The 18,937-nt window shown below is 36.7% G+C and overlaps 1 protein-coding gene across 26 annotated transcripts in view; it reads left to right on the forward strand.

Moving 5' to 3' along the window:
- Positions 1 to 18,937, forward strand: part of WDPCP (WD repeat containing planar cell polarity effector) — a 418,073-nt gene that overhangs the window by 93,425 nt on the left and 305,711 nt on the right. For all 26 annotated transcript variants that reach the window (XM_082358112.1, XM_082358113.1, XM_082358114.1 and 23 more), the window contains exon 2: positions 567 to 651. In XM_082358112.1, the coding sequence (XP_082214238.1) occupies positions 591 to 651 (61 nt within the window). In that variant the 5' untranslated portion in view covers positions 567 to 590. The remainder of the gene's footprint in view (positions 1 to 566; positions 652 to 18,937) is intronic.

The following is an 18,937-nucleotide window of genomic DNA, read 5'->3' on the forward strand; positions in this document are numbered from 1 at the left end:
GATTAACAAACTAATCTGAATGCTAATGTGGTTTCACACAGTTTACTTCTAAGTAAATATGTTTCCTATAATAATAACTATATATCATTTACCTTTAAAATTCCACTTTAATTAGCCTGTTAGTATGTGGGAGATTGTGAATATTTGCTCTGTATATTAAAGATAGACTACAAAATGTGTTTGTACTTACTAACTACATAACAGATGTTTCTTTTCCTTAAAAATATTTTTTAAAAATGCTTAAATGCTAAATAATTCTAAATATACCCAGAGCCTTAAAAATCAAACGTATATTATTGGAAACCCAAATATATATATTCTTCTTACTACATTTCTCAATGTGATGACATACTAAATCTAGGAAAAGAAGTGCTTTTTTTCCTTTTTCTAGAGTTCATTTCTGGGTAGATAACAAAGGATACATTAAAGTGTGTTTATTCTAATGAACTGTATCTCAAATATCAGTAGCGGCAAGTGATTCTTTTTATTATTTCTAAGGGATCTTGGTTTTATTGGCAATAGAAGATAATTAATTGGCACCTCTTCTTAATTATCTTTTTAAACAGGACAGAGATTCCTTCTGCCATCAGATGTCTTTCTGCTTGACTGAACTGCACCTGTGGTCTTTGAAGAATACCTTACACATTGGGGGTAAATAAGCTCTGGATTAATTTCAATATTTTTCAAATATAAGTTACAACAATATAAATAAGTACTAGCAAAGGTTAGAGCCTAGATTCTCCAGCTGGAATTGCATTATTTTCTTTATACTTAATGAAAAATTGGCTAGTGTATAGTAATTTCTTTTAGTTAACTCTGCTTATTTTTTTTCAACTTGAGTTACATTTTCTGCTTTGAACATTAATTTTATTGGCCTAATATCTGTTTCCTCTTAAGATACACAAATGTTCCATTTTTTCCTAGGTTTGTTCATTATAACTGATTTATATTCATAAATATTTGCAGGCTTGCTAATGGTAAATGCATTTCTATTTGATATTAAAGTAATATTTCAAACATACAGCTAAGAGGTACAATTCTATTCATTTTTTTTAAAAAAAATATATTTATTTATTTCTTTTTGGCTGTGTTGGGTCTTCGTTTCTGTGCGAGGGCTTTCTCTAGTTGCGGCGAGTGGGGGCCACTCTTCATCGTGGTGCGTGGACCTCTCACTATCGCGGCCTCTCTTGTTGCAGAGCACAGGCTCCAGACACGCAGGCTCAGTAGTTGTGGCTCACGGGCCCAGTTCCTCCGTGGCATGTGGAATCTTCCCAGACCAGGGCTCGAACCCGTGTCCCCTGCATTGACAGGCAGATTCTCAACCACTGCGCCACCAGGGAAGCCCTATTCATGTTTTCTGAATATCACGTTTTTGGGAGAAGAGAGTAATATAAATGTGTTTTAACAATGTTTATTAGTATTTCAGGATAAAGTATGTATCATTAGGAAACATCTTTTAAAAGAATCGTTTCCTTTCTGAGTATTTAAAGCAACTCTTGTATTTAGGAGGACAGATTTATTTACATGTCTTTAGCATCATTACTAAGAAAATGGTTTACCTTGCAAAGCATTATTTCTTTATATCAAATATATAATTACAGATGATGTCATTATAATTTCATTAAGTTTAGCTTGCTTAAAATGCATAAGGATAGAATTTGAAGTTAAACAGGGTGGACTTAACACCCATTTGCTTCCTTCCCTGATTCTTCTAAAATGAGAGTTAATGAATTACTATTAAAAAGGTATAGAGCACTGGAGCCTGCAGGCTTTTTGGTCGGGATAATGGCAGACTTCAGGAGGGCTCATGCCAAGGAGTACTTCCCAGAACTTCTGCTGACAGTGTCCTCGTCCCCGCAGTGAGCCACAGCTGTGCCCCGCCTCTGCAGGAGACCCTCCAAAACTAGCAGCCGTGTGGCTGACAGGGTCTTGGTGCTCTGGCCTGGTGTCAGGCCTGAGCCTCTGAGGTAGGAGAGCCGAGTTCAGGACATTGGACCACCAGAGACCTCCCGGCCCCATGTAATATCAGTCGGCAAGAGCTCTCCCAGAGATCTCCGTTGCAACACTAAGACCCAGCTCCACCCAACGGCCAGCAAGCTCCAGTGCTGGATGCCCCATGCCAAACAACTAGCAAGACAGGAACACAACCCCACCCATTAGCAGAGAGGCAGCCTAAAATCATAGTAAGTTCACAGACACCCCGCAACACACCACCGGATGCGGCCCTGCCCACCAGAAAGACAAGATCCAGCCTCATCCACCAGAAGACAGACACCAGTCCCCTCCACCAGGAAGCCTACACAACCCACTGAACCAACCTCACCCACTGGGAGCACACACCAAAAACGATGGGAACTATGACCCTGCAGCCTGAGAAAAGGAGACCCTAAACAAAGTAAGTTAAACAAAACGAGAAGACAGAGAAATATGCAGCAGATGAAGGAGAAAGGTAGAAACGCACCAGACCAAACAAATGAAGGGGAAATAGGCAGTCTACCTGAAAAACAATTCAGAGTAATGAAAGTAAAGATGATCCAAAATCTTGGAAATAAAATGGAGAAAATGTAAGAAACGTTTAACAAGGACCTAGAAGAACTAAAGAGCAAACAAACAATGATGAACAACACAATAAATGAAATTAAAAATTCTCTAGAAGGAATCAATAGCAGAATAACTGAGGCAGAAGAACGGATAAGTGACCTGGAAGATAAAACAGTGGAAATAACTGCCACAGAGTAGACTAAAGAAAAAAGAATGAAAAGAATTGAGGACAGTCTCAGAGACCTCTGGGACAACAGGCCTCAGAGACAGCATTAAACCCACCAACATTCGAATTATAGGGGTCCCAGAAGAAGAAGAGAAAAAGAAAGGTTCTGAGAAAATATTTGAGGAGATTATGGTTGAAAACTTCCTCAACATGTGAAAGGAAATAGTCAAGTCCAGGAAGCTCAGAGAGTCCCATACAGGATAAATCCAAGGAGAAACACATCAAGACATATTAATCAAACTATCAAAAATTAAATACAAAGAAAAAATATTAAAAGTATCAAGGGAAAAACAACAAATAACATACAAGGGAATCCCCATAAGGTTAACAGCTGGTCTTTCAGCAGAAACTCTGCAAGCCAGAAGGCGGTGGCAGGACATATTTAAAGTGATGAAAGGGAAGAATCTTCAACCAAGATTACCCAGCAAGGACCTCATTCAGATTTTCCAGAGAAATCAAAAGCTTTACAGACAAGCAAAAGTAAAGAGAATTCAGCACCACCAAACCAGCTTTACAACAAATGCTAAAGAAACTTCTCTAGGCAGGAAGCACAGGAGAAGGAAAAGACCTACAAAAACAAACCCAAAACAATTAAGAAAATGGTAATAGGAACATACATATTGATAACTACCTTAAATGTAAATGGATTAAATGCTCCAACCAAAAGACACAGACTGGCTGAATGGGTATAAAAACAACACCCGTATATATGCTGTCTACAAGAGACCCACTTCAGACCCAGGGCCACATACAGACTGAAAGTGAGGGGATGGAAAAAGATACTCCATGCAAATGGAAATCAAAAGAAAGCTGGAGGAGCAATTCTCGTATCAGACAAAATAGACTTTAAAATAAAGACTATTACAAGCGACAAAGAAGGACACTACATAATGATCAAAGGATCAATCCAAGAAGAAGATATAACAGTTGTAAATATTCATGCACCCAATATAGGAGCACCTCAGTACATAAGGCAAATGCTAACATCCATAAAAGGGGAAAACAGCAGTAACACAATAATAGTAGGGGACTTTAACACCCCACTTTCACCAATGGACAGATCATCCAGAATTAAAATAAATAAGGAAACACAAGCTTTAAATGACACTTTAGACAACATAGACTTAATTGATATTTATAGGACATTACCTCCAAAAACAACAGAGTACAGTTTATTCTCAAGTGCTCATGGAACATTCTCTAGGATAGATCATATCTTGGGTCACAAATCAAGCCTTGGTAAATTTAAGAAAAGTGAAATCGTATCAAGTATCTTTTCCGACCACAGTGCTATGAGACTAGATATTGATTACAGAGAGGAAACTAAGAAATACAAACACATGGAGGATAAACAGTACGCTACTAAATAACCAAGAGATCACTGAAAGAATCAAAGAGGAAATCAAAAAATACCTAGAAACAAATGACAATGAAAACACAACGACCCAAAACCTATGGGACACAGCAAAAGCAGTTCTAAGAGGGAAGTTTATAGCAATACAATTCTACCACAAGAAACAAGAAAAATCTCAAATAAACAACCTAACCTTATACCTAAAGCAATTACAGAAAGAAGAAAAAAAGACCCAAAGATAGTAGAAGGAAAGAAATCATAAAGATCAGATCAGAAATAAATTAAAAAGAAATGAAAGAAATGATAGCAAAGATCAATAAAGGTAAAAGCTGTTTCTTTGAGAAGATAAACAAAATTGATAAACCATTAGCCAGACTCATCAAGAAAAAAAGGGAGAAGACTCAAATCAACAGAATTAGAAATGAAAAAGGAGAAGTAATAGCTGACACTGCAGAAATACAAAGGATCATGAGAGATTACTACAAGCAACTATATGCCAGTAAAATGGACAACCTGGAAGAAATGGACAAATTCTTAGAAAAGCACAACCTTCCAAGACTGAACCAGGAAGAAACAGAAAATATAAACAGACCAATCACAAGCAGTGAAATTGAAACTGTGATTAAAAATCTTCCAACAAACAAAAGCCCAGGACCAGATGGCTTCACAGGCGTATTCTATCAAACATTTAGAGAAGAGCTAACACCTATCCTTCTCAAACTCTTCCAAAATATAGCAGAGGGAGGAATACTCCCAAACTCATTCTACGAGGCCACCATCACCCTGGTACCAAAACCAGACAAAGATGTCACAAAAATAGAAAACTACAGGCCAGTATCACCGATGAATATAGATGCAAACATCCTCAACAAAATACTAGCAAACAGAATCCAACAGCACACTAAAAGGATCATATACCATGATCAAGTGGGGTTTATCCCAGGAATGCAAGGATTCTTCAATATATGCAAATCAATCAATGTGATACACCATATTAACAAATTGAAAGATAAAAACCACATGATAATCTCAATAGATGCAGAAAAAGTTTTCGACAGAATTCAACACCCATTTATGATAAAAACTCTCCAGAAAGTAGGCATAGAGGGAACCTACCTCAACATAATAAAGACCATATATGACAAACCCACAGCCGACATTGTTCTCAATGCTGAAAAACTGAAACCATTCCTTTAAGATCAGGAAAAAGACAAGACTGCCCACTGTCACCACTATTATTCAACATAGTTCTGGAAGTTTTAGCCACAGCAGTCGGAGAAGAAAAAGAAATAAAAGGAAATGAAATCGGAAGAGAAATAAAACTGTCACTGTTTGCAAATGATGTGATAGTATACATAGAAAATCCTAAAGATGGCACCAGAAAACTGCTAGAGCTAGTCAATGAATTTGGGAAAATAGTAGGATACAAAATTAATGCACAGAAATGTCTTGCATTCCTATACACTAATGATGAAAAATCTGAAAGAGAAATTAAAGAAACACACCCATTTACCATTGCAACAAAAAGAATAAAATACCTAGGAGTAAACCTACCTAAGGAGACAAAAGATCTGTATGGAGAGAACTATAAGACACTGGTGAAAGAAATTAAAGATGATACAAACAGATGGAGAGATATACCATGTTCTTGGATTGGAAGAATCAACACTGTGAAAATGACTATATTACCCAAAGCAATCTGCAGATTCAATGCAATCCCTATCAAACTACCAATGGCATTTTCCACAGAACTAGAAGAAATTTCACAATTTGTATGGAAACACAAAAGACCCCGAATAGCCAAAGCAATCTTGAGAAAGAAAAATGGAGCAATCAGGCTCCCTGACTTCAGGCTTCCTGACTTCAGACTATACTACAAAGCTACAGTAATCAAGACAGTATGGCACTGACACAAAAACAAATAATAGATCATAGGAGCAGGATAGAAAACCTAGAGATAAACCCATGCACATATGGTCACCTTATCTTTGATAAAAGAGGCAAGAATATACAATGGAGAAACGACAGCCTCTTCAATAAGTGCTGCTGGGAAAACTGGACAGCTACATCTAAAAGAATGAAATTAGAACACTTCCTAACATCATACACAAAAATAAACTCAAAATGGATTAAAGACCTAAATGTAAGGCCAGACACTATCAAACTCTTAGAGGAATACATAGGCAGAACACTCTTATGAAATAAATCACAGCAAGATCCTTTTTGACCCACCTCCTAGAGAAATGGAAATAAAAACAAAAATAATCAAATGGGACCTAGTGAAACTCAAAGCTTTTGCACAGCAAAGGAAACCATAAACAAGACGAAAAAACAACCCTCAGAATAGGAGAAAATATTTGCAAACGAAGCAGCTGGCAAAGGCTTAATCTCCAAAATATGCAAGCAGCTCATGCAGCTCAATATCAAAAATACAAACAACCCAGTGCAAAAATGGGCAGAAGATCTAAGTAGACATTTCTCCAAAGAAGGTATACTGATTGCTAACAAACACATGAAAGGTTGCTCAACATCGGTAATCATTAGAGGAATGCAAATCAAAACTACAGTGCGGTATCACCTCATACCGTTCAGTATGGCCATCATCAAAAAATCTACAAACAATAAATGCTGGACAGGGTGTGGAAAAAAGGGAACCCTCTTGCACTGGTGGTGGGAATGTAAATTGATACAGCCACAATGGAAAACAGTATGCAAGTTCCTTAAACAACTAAAAATAGAACTACCATACAACCCAGCAATCCCACTACTGGCCATATACCCTGAGAAAACCATAATTAAAAAAATCATGTACCACAATGTTCATTGCAACACTATTTACAATAGCCAGGACATGGAAGCAACCTAAGTGTCCATCTACAGATCAATGGATAAAGAAGATGTGGTACATATATACAACGGAATATTACTCAGCCATGAAAAGAAACGAAATTGAGCTATTTGTAGTGAGGTGGATGGACCTAGAGTCTGTCATACAGAGTGAAGTAAGTCAGAAAGAGAAAAATAAATACCGTATGCTAACAAATGTAGATGGAATCTAAAAAAGAAAAAGGTTCTGATGAACCTAGGGGCAGGACAGGAATAAAGGCGCAGACATAGAGAATGGGCTTGAGGACACAGGGAGGGAGAATGGTAAGCTGGGACGAAGTGAGAGAGTAGCATCTACATATATACACTACAAAATGTAAATAGATTGCTAGTTGGAAACAGCTGCATAGCACAGGGAGAGCAGCTCGGTGCTTTGTGACCACCTAGAGGGGTGCGGTAGGGATGGTGGGAGGGAGACGCAAGAGGGAGGGGATATGGGGATATATGTATACATAAAGCTGATTCACTTTGTTATACAGCAGAAACTAACACAACATTGTAAAACAATTATACTCCAATGAAGATGTTTTTTTTTTTTAAAAAAAGGGTATAAACCCACAAGGACTGAGAGACTAGGAGAGGAGACAATTTCTGTTGAATAGTTTTTGGAAGGGACGGAGAAGTTACCAAAAGTTAAAAATCTGAATATCAATTGTCTACGGAGAAGTCCACTGACAACCAATTTGGGTCTCAAAACTCTAGAGAGGTACAGATATTTGAGGAGTCAGGTACTGTGGAAGGGTAGGGTTGTGGCATGGGGTGATAAGAAAGGGAGTTGAAAATCTATGTACGAAGCAGTGAGATACTTCTCATACTGTGGAAATACTTAATTTAGGGAGGTTCAAAACTAGCTGTAGTGCAAGAAAACGGGAGAGGTGCTGAACTGAAAACTGGGATGAAGTGAAAGCCTACATACTAATGGGTGAGGGCCTCTTAATCCTTTTAGAATCAGATTAATCTTAATTTGAGAATGTCACAGGCAGCTGTACACTTTCCAAGAAAGAAGAAGCTGAGGGGCTCCTCTCTGGAGAGACTGCATGGCCCCAGAGAGAAGCCCTATCTACCTTGATTTCTGAGGTGGTCCTCTAGTGAAATACCCTGGTCCCTGAGTGGTCAGTGAAGCCCAACAGTTGGCAAGCATTGTTCATGTTGAGCTCTCTAGTGCCTCACGTTAAAATATGAACAGCAAGAAAGCAAATATAGATGTTTCGGAAACATTTGAAAACTATATTAATCTTGCAGAAATTAAAAATAAGTAGCAGAAAAAAACTTTTTTAACTCAAAAGAGTAAAAGAAATTGTGTCGGAAAATAGAAAAAAAACCAAGAAAATGAACTTATTTCACTGCTGGCAAAAGTATGAATTGGTCCTGCCTCTTAGGGAACAATTTGGCCTCATCTGGTATAGTTGATGATGTATGTTGCCTACTGACCAGTAATTCCACTCCTAGATATGTGAAAGCCTTGATAACTTTTGCACCAGGAGACGTACAAAAATGTTCGTAATAGTACTGTTTGTAATGCAGGAAACTAGAAACCATCCAAATGTCAATCAGCTGGAGAATGGATAAATGTATGCCACAGTGAAAGTGAATGAATTACAGCTGCATGCAGCAACATAGATGAATGTCAGGAATATGATATAGGGCAAAAAGTTTAAAAAGTAAGTGCAGAAGAGTACATACAGTATGATTGCGTGCAGAGGAAGTTCAAAAACAGCAGGCTAAATTAAATAATGTATTGTTTCAGGAGACAAATATATGTGGTAATACTATAAAGAAAATTAGATTACATAATTTAGTATAGCTCTGAGAAGGAAGGGAGTGGAAGTAAAATAGTAAAGGGCACAGAGGAAGTAAAAGATAATGTTCTTGGGGGAGGGTTCAAGATGGCAGCATAGGAAGATCCTGAACTCACCTCTTCCCACGAACACAATAAATTTAACTACATATGGAAAATGGATGAATAGAGCCTCTACAACAAAAGGTAAAAGGACAGCATTGAGATAGGTAGGAGAGAGAGAGACAGTCTTGCCAAGGGAAAAATCCACATCCCAGCCACAGTAATCCACAATTGGGAGGGATAAAAAGGTACGGCTCTTTTCTCTGAGCTGTGAGGGATTCAGGTTCCACGTCAGGCATCCCAACCCCTAGATCCTGCACAGGAAAGACAAGCGCCCAAAATACCTGGCTTTGAAAACCAATGGGGAATATGTCTGGGAAAATTATAGAACAGTAGGGAACAGAAAACCCACTCCTAAAGGGTGTGCATGCAAACTCACTTGACCTGAAAACCAGCACAAAAACACCATACTGAGAAGCACATGGACCATAGCTGAAGGGGACCCACTTACTAATCTTGAAGCATCTGCCAGAGAGGCAGGAACCAACTGAGACACTCCCTGGGAACTAAGACACTGGCCAAAGCATTTTTGCAATTTCAGGCTACCTTCATAGTTCTAGTGCAGGTGAGCACCATTTTGAAATATTCCCTCTAACCTTTTAGAAAGGAGAGGGAGAAATAGAAAGGACTTTAGAAAGGACTGGGAAAAATAACTGATTTACTTAATACATAGAAATAAACACAGAGACTTAGGCAAACGAGACAGAAATATATTCCAATCAGAAAAATATGACAAAACCTCAGAAAAAGAGCTAAGCAAAATGGAGATAAGCAATCTAGTGTATAAAGAACTCACAGTAATGATTATAAAAATGCTCACTGAGCTCTGGAGAAGAATGGATGAACACTGTGAAAACTTCAACAAAGATATAGGAAATATAAGAAAGTAATATACAGAAGTTATAACTGAACTAAAGAATATGCTAGAGGGGTTCAACAGCAGACTGCATGAGGTAGAAGAATGAATCAGTGGGCTAGAAAACAGAACAATGGAACTCACCCACACAGAGCAACAAAATGAAAAACAAATTTTAAAAAGTGAAGATACTTTTAAGAGACGTTTGGTACAACATCAAGCAGAATAATATTTGGACGATAGGGGTCTCAGAAGGAGGAGAGAGAGAGCAAGGGCTAGAAAAATTATTTGAAGAAATAGTGGCTGAAAACTCCCCTATTTGGGGAAAGGAAACAGACAGGTCCAGGAAGCCCAGAGAATCTGAAGAAGATGAAACCAAAGAGATGCACACCAAGACACATTATAATTAAAATGGGAGAGGTTAAGGGTAAAGGGAGAATCCAGAAAGCAGCAAGAAAAAAACAACTAATTATGTACAACGGAAACCCTATAAAGGCTATGAGCAGAAATTTTCAGCAGAAACTTGACAGGCCAGAAGGGAGTGGCATGTCATGTTCAAAGTGCTGAAGGAAAAAAACTTCCAACCAAGGATTCTCTACCTAATGAGGTTATCATTCATAATTGAAGGAGAGATGAAGAGTTTCCCAGATAAGCAAAAACTAAAGAAATCTGTTACTGGCCCTACAGGAAATGTTGAAAGGACTTCTTTAATTTTAAAGGAAAAGAAATGGTACTAATTAATAATAAGAAAATATACAAAAGTAAAAATCTCACTAGAAAAGGTAACTATATAATAAAGGTAGTGGATCAATCACTTTTATAAGGCAAGCATGCAGGTTAAAAGACAAATGAAGTAAAACTAACTAAAATTACAATAATTAGTTAAGGGATGCATAAAATAAAAGATGTAAAATGTGTCAGTGAAAGTATAAAATGTTGGGGGGATAAAAAGATAAAACTTTGGAATGTGTTCAAATTTAAGTTGTTACCAACTTAAAACAGGCCACTGTTTAAATAGGATGTTACATGTGAACTTCACTGTAACTACAAGGAAAAAATTATAGTAACTACACTAAAGAAAATGAGAAAGGAATCTAAATGTAATGTTAGAAAAAACTACTAAAGCACAAGGGAAGAGAGAAAGAGAAGAAAAAAGGAACAGAGAACTTCAAAAATAGCCAGAAAACATTCAACAAAATGGAACAATTATGTACTTACCAATTATTACTTTAAATGCAAATGGACTAAATTTGCCAATCAAAAGTGGCTGAATGGATAAAAAAAGAAGACCCATCTGTTGGTTACCTACAAGAGAACTACTTCTCTTGTAATTCTTGAAACACACAGACCTAAAGTGAAGAGATGGAAAAAGATATTCCACGCAAATGGATGTGAAAAGAAAGCTGGATTAGCTATACTCATATCAGACAAAATAGACTTTAAAACAGAGACAGTAATAAAAGACAAAGAAGGGCATTACATAATGATAAAGGGGTCTATCCAGCAAGAAAATATTAACGTTTATAAATGTATTTGCACCCAACAGCAGAGTACCAATATATATTAAGCAAATAATAACAGACTTACAGAGAAAAATTGAAAGCAATACAATAATACTAGGGGACTTTAACACCCCATTTACATCAACAAATAAATCATCCAGACAGAAAATCAATACAGAAACATTGGACTTAAATGACCCATTAGTCCAGATTGACTTAATAGATAAATATAGAACATTCCATTCAAAATCAGCAGAATACACATTTTTCTTAAGTACACATAGAAATATTCTCCAGGATAGATCACTATTAGGTCATAACACAAGTCTCAGTAAATTGAAGAAGACTGAAATCACATTAAACATCTTCTTTGGCCACAATGGTATGAAACTAGATATCAATCACAAGGAAAAGGCCAGGAAAAAACATAAAAAGGTGGATATTAAATAGCATGCTACTGAGCAACCAGTGGGTCATCAAAGAAATCAAACAATACCTAGATACAAATGAAAACAGAAATATGTCATATCAAAATCTATGTGATGCAGCAAAAGGAGTTCTAAGAGGGAAAGTCATAGCAATATAGGCCTACTTCAAAAAGCAAGAGAAATCCCAAATAAACAATCTAACTTTACACCTAAAGGAACTAGAAAGAGAAGAACAAATGAAGCCCCAATTAGTAGAAGGAAGGAATAATGAAGATCAGAGCAGGAATAAATGAAATAGAGACTAAAAAAAAAAAAATGTAAAGATAAGTGAAACTAAGAGCCGGTTCTTTGAAAAGATAAACAAAACCAACAAACCTTTAGCTAGAATAACCAAGGAGAAAAGAGAGAGGACTCAAATAAAATCAGAAATGAAAGAAAAGTTACAGCTGATACCACAGAAATGCAAAGGATCATAAGAGACTACTGTGAACAATTATACACCAACAAATTGGACAGCATAGAAGATAAATTCCTAGAAAGATACAATCTTTACAGACTGAATCATGAAGAAATAGAAAATCTGTATAGACTGATTACTAGTAAGGACATTGAAACAGTAATCAAAAGCCTCCCAACAAACAAAAATAGAGGACCAGACAGCTTTTCTGGTGAATTTTACAAAACAGAGATTTAATACCTGTTCTTCTCAAACTATTCCAAAAAGTTGAAGAGGAGGGAAACATTCCAAACATTTTATACTACCAAAACCAGGCAAGGACACCATACAAAAAAGAAAATTACAGGCCAATTCTTGATGAACATACATGTAAAAATCCTCAACAGAATATTGGTAAACCAAATCCAACAGTACATTAAAAGGACTGTGCACCATGATCAAGTGGGATTCAGGGATACAAAAATGTTTTATCACCCACAAAGCAATCAACATGATATATCGTATTAACAAAATGAAGGATAAAAATCATACAATTATCTCAATAGATGCAGAAAAAAATCTTTGACAAAATTCAACATCCATCTATGCTAAAAACTTACAGCAAAGTTGGTATAGGCAGAATTTACCTCAACATAATAAAGGCCATATATGACAAACCCAAGCTGACATCAGTGGTGAAAAGCTGAAATCTTTTCCCTTAAGATCAGGAATAAGACAAAGATGTCTATTCTCACCACTTTTATTCAACATAATATTGGAAATCCTAGCCATAGCAGTTAGGTGAGGAGAAAAAAAGGTATCCAGATCAGAAAGGAAGAAATAAAACTGTCACTATTTGCAGATGACATGATACTATATAGAGATAACTCTAAAGACTCTGCCAAAAAAATGGTATAACTAATAAATGAATTTAGTAAAGTGAAGTGCAGTAAAAGAGTTATGCCTATATAGATTCAGTGTAATCCTTACCAAAATTCCAATGGCACATTTCGCAAAACTAGAACAAATAATTCTGAATTTTGTATGGAACCACAAAAGATCCCGAGTAGTCAAAACAATTTTAAGAAACAGTGACAAAGCTGGAGGTACTACACTTCCTGATTTCAAACTATACTACAAAGCTGTGGTAATCAAAACGGTATGGTACTGGCACAAAAACAGGCACACAAATCAATGGAACAAAACTGAGAGACCAGAAATAAACCCACACATAAATGGACATTTAACTTATGACAAAGGAGCAAAGAACATAGTGTGGAGAAAGGATGGTCTCTTCAATGAATTGTGTTGGGAAAAGTGGATAGCCACATGGAAAAGAATGAAACTAGACCACTGTCTTATACCATACAGAAAAATTAACTGAAGATGGATTAAAGAGCTGAATGTAAGACCTGATATCTTAAATTCCTAGAGAAAAACATAGGTAGTAGGCTCCTTGACGTCGATCTTAGAGATGATTTTTGACATCAAAAGCAAAGGCAACAAAAGTAAAAATAAACAAGTGGGACTACATCAAACTAGAAAGCTTCTGCACAGCAAGGGAATCCACCAACAAAATGGAGAAGACATTTGCCAATCATATATCTGATAAGTCCAAAATATAAACTCAATAACAACAACAACAACAACAACAAAAACTGATTAAAAATGGGCAGAGGATCAGAATAGACATTTTTCCAAAGAAGAAATACAGATGGCCAACAGGCACATGAAAAGATGTTCAACATCACTAATAATAGGGAAATGCAAATCAAAACTGCAATGAGATACCACCTCACACCTGTTAAAATGGCTGTTATCAAAAAAACAAGAAATAACATTTATTGGAGAGGCTGTAGAGGAAAGGAAACCCTTACACACTGTTGTTGGAACTATAAATTTGTATAGCCACTATGGAAAAAAATACGGAGATTCCTCAAAAAATTAAGAGTAGAGCTACCATATGACCCAACTATTCCACTTCTGGGTATTTATTCAAAGAACATGAGAACAGTAATTTGAAAAGATATATGCACCCCCATGTTCATTGCAGCATTATTTACCATAGCCAAGACATGGAAACAACCTGAGTGTCCATCGATGTATGAATGCATATAGATGATGTGTTATATTTATACAATGGAATAATACCCTAAAAAAGAATAAAATCTTGCCCTGTGCAGCAACATGGATGGTCCTTGAAGGTACTTTGTTCAATGAAATAAATCAGATGGAAAAAGACAAATACCCTATAATTTTTACTCCTATGTGGAACCTAAAAAACATAACAAAGGAATAAACAAAATAAAACAATAACAAACTCATAGATACAGAGATCAGATTAGTGGTTACCAGAGAGGAAGGGGATTAGGGGTTGGGTGAAATGGCTGAAAGGGGCAACTGTATGGTGATGTATGGTAACTAGACTTGTGGTGGTGATCACTTTGTAGTGTGTAAGATGTCGAATTTTAATGCTGTACACCTGAAACTTATATCTCTTTTTTAGATTTGTTGTTTATGTTTTTAATTTTACATATATTCTTGTGTTTTGTTTTTAAACATTACATATAATCTTTTATATTTATCTAATAATTAAAACAATTTAAAACCAAAAATGTTAAACATCATTTTCAGCATAAGACTTTTATTTAATAATAAATATACATTCAGAGAAAAACTGAGAGACAACAAAATGTTATTAATAGCTGTCTCCGAAGAATGGAAATACAGGAAATTAAACTTTTTTGTTCTTTCCTTATTTTCTCAATTTTATACAGTGAACACATTACTTTTATAATCAAGAAACCAAATTATATTGAAATATGTATAAATATGATAGAAAAAAGGAAATGAATGCTGTGACCAAAGACAGTAGTGCACAAAGGCCCCAGGGGGCAGTAAGATCTTCTGCCCCAACTAGATCTTCAGCAGGGCCTATCTATTCTCCCTGCTGGGGGCATTCTTCTCTTTGAACCCGTGTGCAGTCATACTTCTTCTTTAGGGGACAGCTTTAGTAAGTCACCTAGAGAAGCCTTCCCTGCCATTTAGACTAAGTTAGTAACCCTCTTACATGCTCTCATTATGCTTGACATTTAAAGTAATTTTTGAATTGAGGTATAATTGACTTATTATATTAGTTTCTGGTGTACAGCATAATGATTTGATAAGTCTAGTTAACATCCACCACCATGCATGGTTACAGAATTTTTTCTTGCGATAAGAACTTTTAATATTTACTGTCTTAGCAACTTTCAAATATGCAATACATTATTATTAACTATAGTCTCCATGCTGTACGTGATATCCCCATGACTTGTTTATTTTATAACTGGAAGTTTGTACCTTTTGACCCCCTTCACCCATTTCACCCACCTTCCCCTTCACCCTCCTGACTCTGGCAACCAGTCTGTTCCCTGTATCTGTGAGCTTGTGTTTTGTTTGTTTTTAAGATTCTGCATATAAGTGAAGTCATATGGCATTTGTCTTTCTCTGACTTATTTCACTTAGCATAATGCCCTCAAGGTCCATTCAAGATGTCACAAATGGTAGGATTTCATTCTTCTGATGGCTTAGTAGTATTACATTGTGTATACATACCACGTCTTCTTTATCCATTCATCCATCGATGGACACTTAGATCTTGGCTATTGTAGATGATTCTGCAATGAACATGATATAATGGTACCTATATCTTTTTGAATTAGTGTTTTCATGTTCTTTGGATAAGTACCCAGAGGTGAAGTTGCTGCATCACATGATAGTTCTATTTTTAATTTTTTGAGAAGCCTCCATACTATTTTCCATAGTGAGTGCACTGATTTGCATTCCCACCAACAGTGCTGAAGAGTTCCCTCCCCACATCCTCGACAACACTTGTTATTTCTTGTCTTTTTGATAAATGCTATTCTAATTTGAAGTAATCACAAACTTTTACAGAAAACTTGTTAGTACAGAGAATTTTTTTTCTTGAACCATTTTAGAGTAAGTTTCAGACCTGATGCCTCACCACCCCCAAATACTTTAGTGTGTATTTCCTATAGAAAATGTGTTGTCCCACATCATCTACATAACCATCAAAATCAAGAAATTAACAATGATAATAGTACTACCATCTAATACTCAGAGTTTCACCAATTGTCCCTCCAATGTCATTTTTTTATAGCAGATGGTTCTCGTTCAGAATTACATGTTTTTTTTTTAGTAAAAGAAGGTGTGAAGAATGAAAAATACTGAAAAGAGTTATGCATGATCAGGATTTTCTAAGACTGGATTGAATTTAGTTGGGTAAATGGATTTTATTACGAACGGGCTAGAACAAGACTGGGTTTGGTTTCTCCCTCCAAAGTATTCTTGAAATTCTGCTTTTGACAACAGATTGTGTTAGTTTCTTTGCCTTTAAGTGACTTGTATTTGCTTTTGAGATCTTTTGTAACTTTGGTTAAGGAATAAGTATTGTCTCACAGTGACCTATGATCTTATTTGACCAAGTGTTTTAAAATTTTTTGACAAACTTCCCAAATATCAAATTTTAATTGTTTCTTTTGATTTCCAGCTAACTTTGGGGTACTTTAGAGGTCCCCTGAGGTATCTTAAAGAGAAATATTTAACTAGGATTATTTGGTATGTTAAGTTAAATGTAATCATTTGGAATTCTGGTTATTGTAACCAAGTTTCTTTATTGATTACACTATAATCAGATGTTTAACCATGGCTTTTAAGTCTTTTGTCATTTATAGATAGTTTTGTACTCTGATGCTGTTACAAAAAGTGCTTCATCATCAAGGAGATTCATAGAAAGGCTATGGAAGCAGTTACAGCAGTTACACACCAAGATGATGGCTATGCGAGGATTACAGCCCATACTGACGTAAAACAAGGAGCTGTCCTGCCTCTGGGGCCCCTAGATCAGGCATCCAGAGATTTTTACTCCCTGACAGGCAGGGTCGACAACCCCCACTCAGCCCTGAAGCAGTTACAGAAGACGGACCATTGCCCTTCTGCTTCTCATAAGAATATGGGAGTAAAATATCTGAGGGGGGAATGAAACAGGAGGGAAGAAGGCAGGGCACAACCTTTGAAAGAATGACATAGCCCGAGGACATGACCTAAACTGATTAGAACCAAATGGGTCCAAGATGGTGGACAAGTCGACTTCCACTAGACCTTGAGCCTCAGTATACGCTCACTGTAACACATCAGCATGCTAAATGACATGCCCACAGGCGCCATGACAGTTCCAAGACCAACCATAAGGATCAAAAAGTGGGTGGTGGCCCAATTCCTGGAAATCCCCGCCCCTTCCTGAAATAGCTGGAATAAGCCTCCCACTCATTAGCCTATGAGATTACCCACCCCTATAAAAACTGACAACCCAATACCCTGGTGCCTTTCTCACCTTCTGAGATCGCCCACACTCTGTCTGTGGAGTGTGTTTCTCTCTAAATAAATCCGCTTCTTACCTAAAAAAAAAAAAAATATTACATGTTACATTTAGTTATTCTGTCTCTTTATTCTCTTTAATTCTGGAACAAATCTTTCATCTTTTAACTTTTTAAAATTTATTTTTTAACTTTTGTGACTTTAACACTTCTGAAGATCTTTTTACCACTTATTTTGTAGTATGTCTCTAAATTTAGACCATTGAAGTTTCCTCATAAGTAGGTTCAAATTATGCATATATCTGGTGGGAATATTCCAGAAGTGATGCTGTATTCTCAATGCATCCTAACAGGTGGTGCACAATTTCAATTCGTGTCTTTATTGATGATGTTCATGATCACTTGGTTAAGGTGATGTCTGCTAGGCTTCTCCACTGCAAAGTTACTTTCTTCTTTGGAATTAATTAGTATTTTGTAAGGGAGGTACCTTGAAAATATGTGAATATCTTCTTTCTCATTAAACTTTAAATATATTTTTAATTTATTTTATCCCTATGGGCTCAGGTACTGTTTTAGTCAATGATTTTAATCCATTAGTACCATTATTTATTTTGACGTTTAAGTTGTCCCTGATGTGGCCAGTGGGACCCCTTGCAAGCTGGCTTCTCTGTCTTTGTGCCATGTCCCTGTCAATATTTGAGCATTTCCATTCTTTCTGGCACAACAGATCTTTCAGGCTCTTATTATACTTTCCCTTCCTCAGTGCTGGAATCAGCCAATTCTCTAAGGAGCTTGGTTCCTTTTAGAGGAGAACAGTATCTAGAAGCCAAGGTGTGCTTTAGGTGCACTCATTGCTCTTGGAGTATCACTGCTCCCAAGTACTCTCAGTGGCCAGAGCTTAGGGAATGTATGTATGTACGCATACACACATACTTGCATCCGCATTCACTTCTGTATCTCAATATATCGAAAACCATGAGTTCATACCAGTACCTCAAATTCTAATCTATCACCACAGGGTTCATTCTAATGTTCTCTTTTTATATTTGTACTTCTCTCTTACTGGGAAAGCTGACGCTTCCATATCTTTATTTTATTTACTTAAAATCACCCTGTATGCAGACAGTCTTCTGTCTCTGTGGCAGTTCCCTTCCCTGCATGGATGTCCTTCTCACCCCATGTAGGTTCTGACACACTATGTTGGGCTACCCCTGTATGTGGATGTCCTCCTCACTTTATTCAGCCTCTAACACCCAACACGAGGCCATTGCTCCTATGAATGTGCTTCTCACCCTGCTAGGGTTCTGACATACTATGTCATGCTGACTCTCCCAATGGACACCTTCCTCATCCAGCTTAGGCTCTGGCACTCCATGTGAGGTGGGTCTTCTTATGGGGATGCCTTTCTATTCCTGCTTCGGTTTTAAGAG

Source organism: Balaenoptera borealis, assembly GCF_965194805.1.
Source record: "Balaenoptera borealis genome assembly, chromosome: 15".
In the NCBI taxonomy this organism is placed as follows: domain Eukaryota; kingdom Metazoa; phylum Chordata; class Mammalia; order Artiodactyla; family Balaenopteridae; genus Balaenoptera; species Balaenoptera borealis.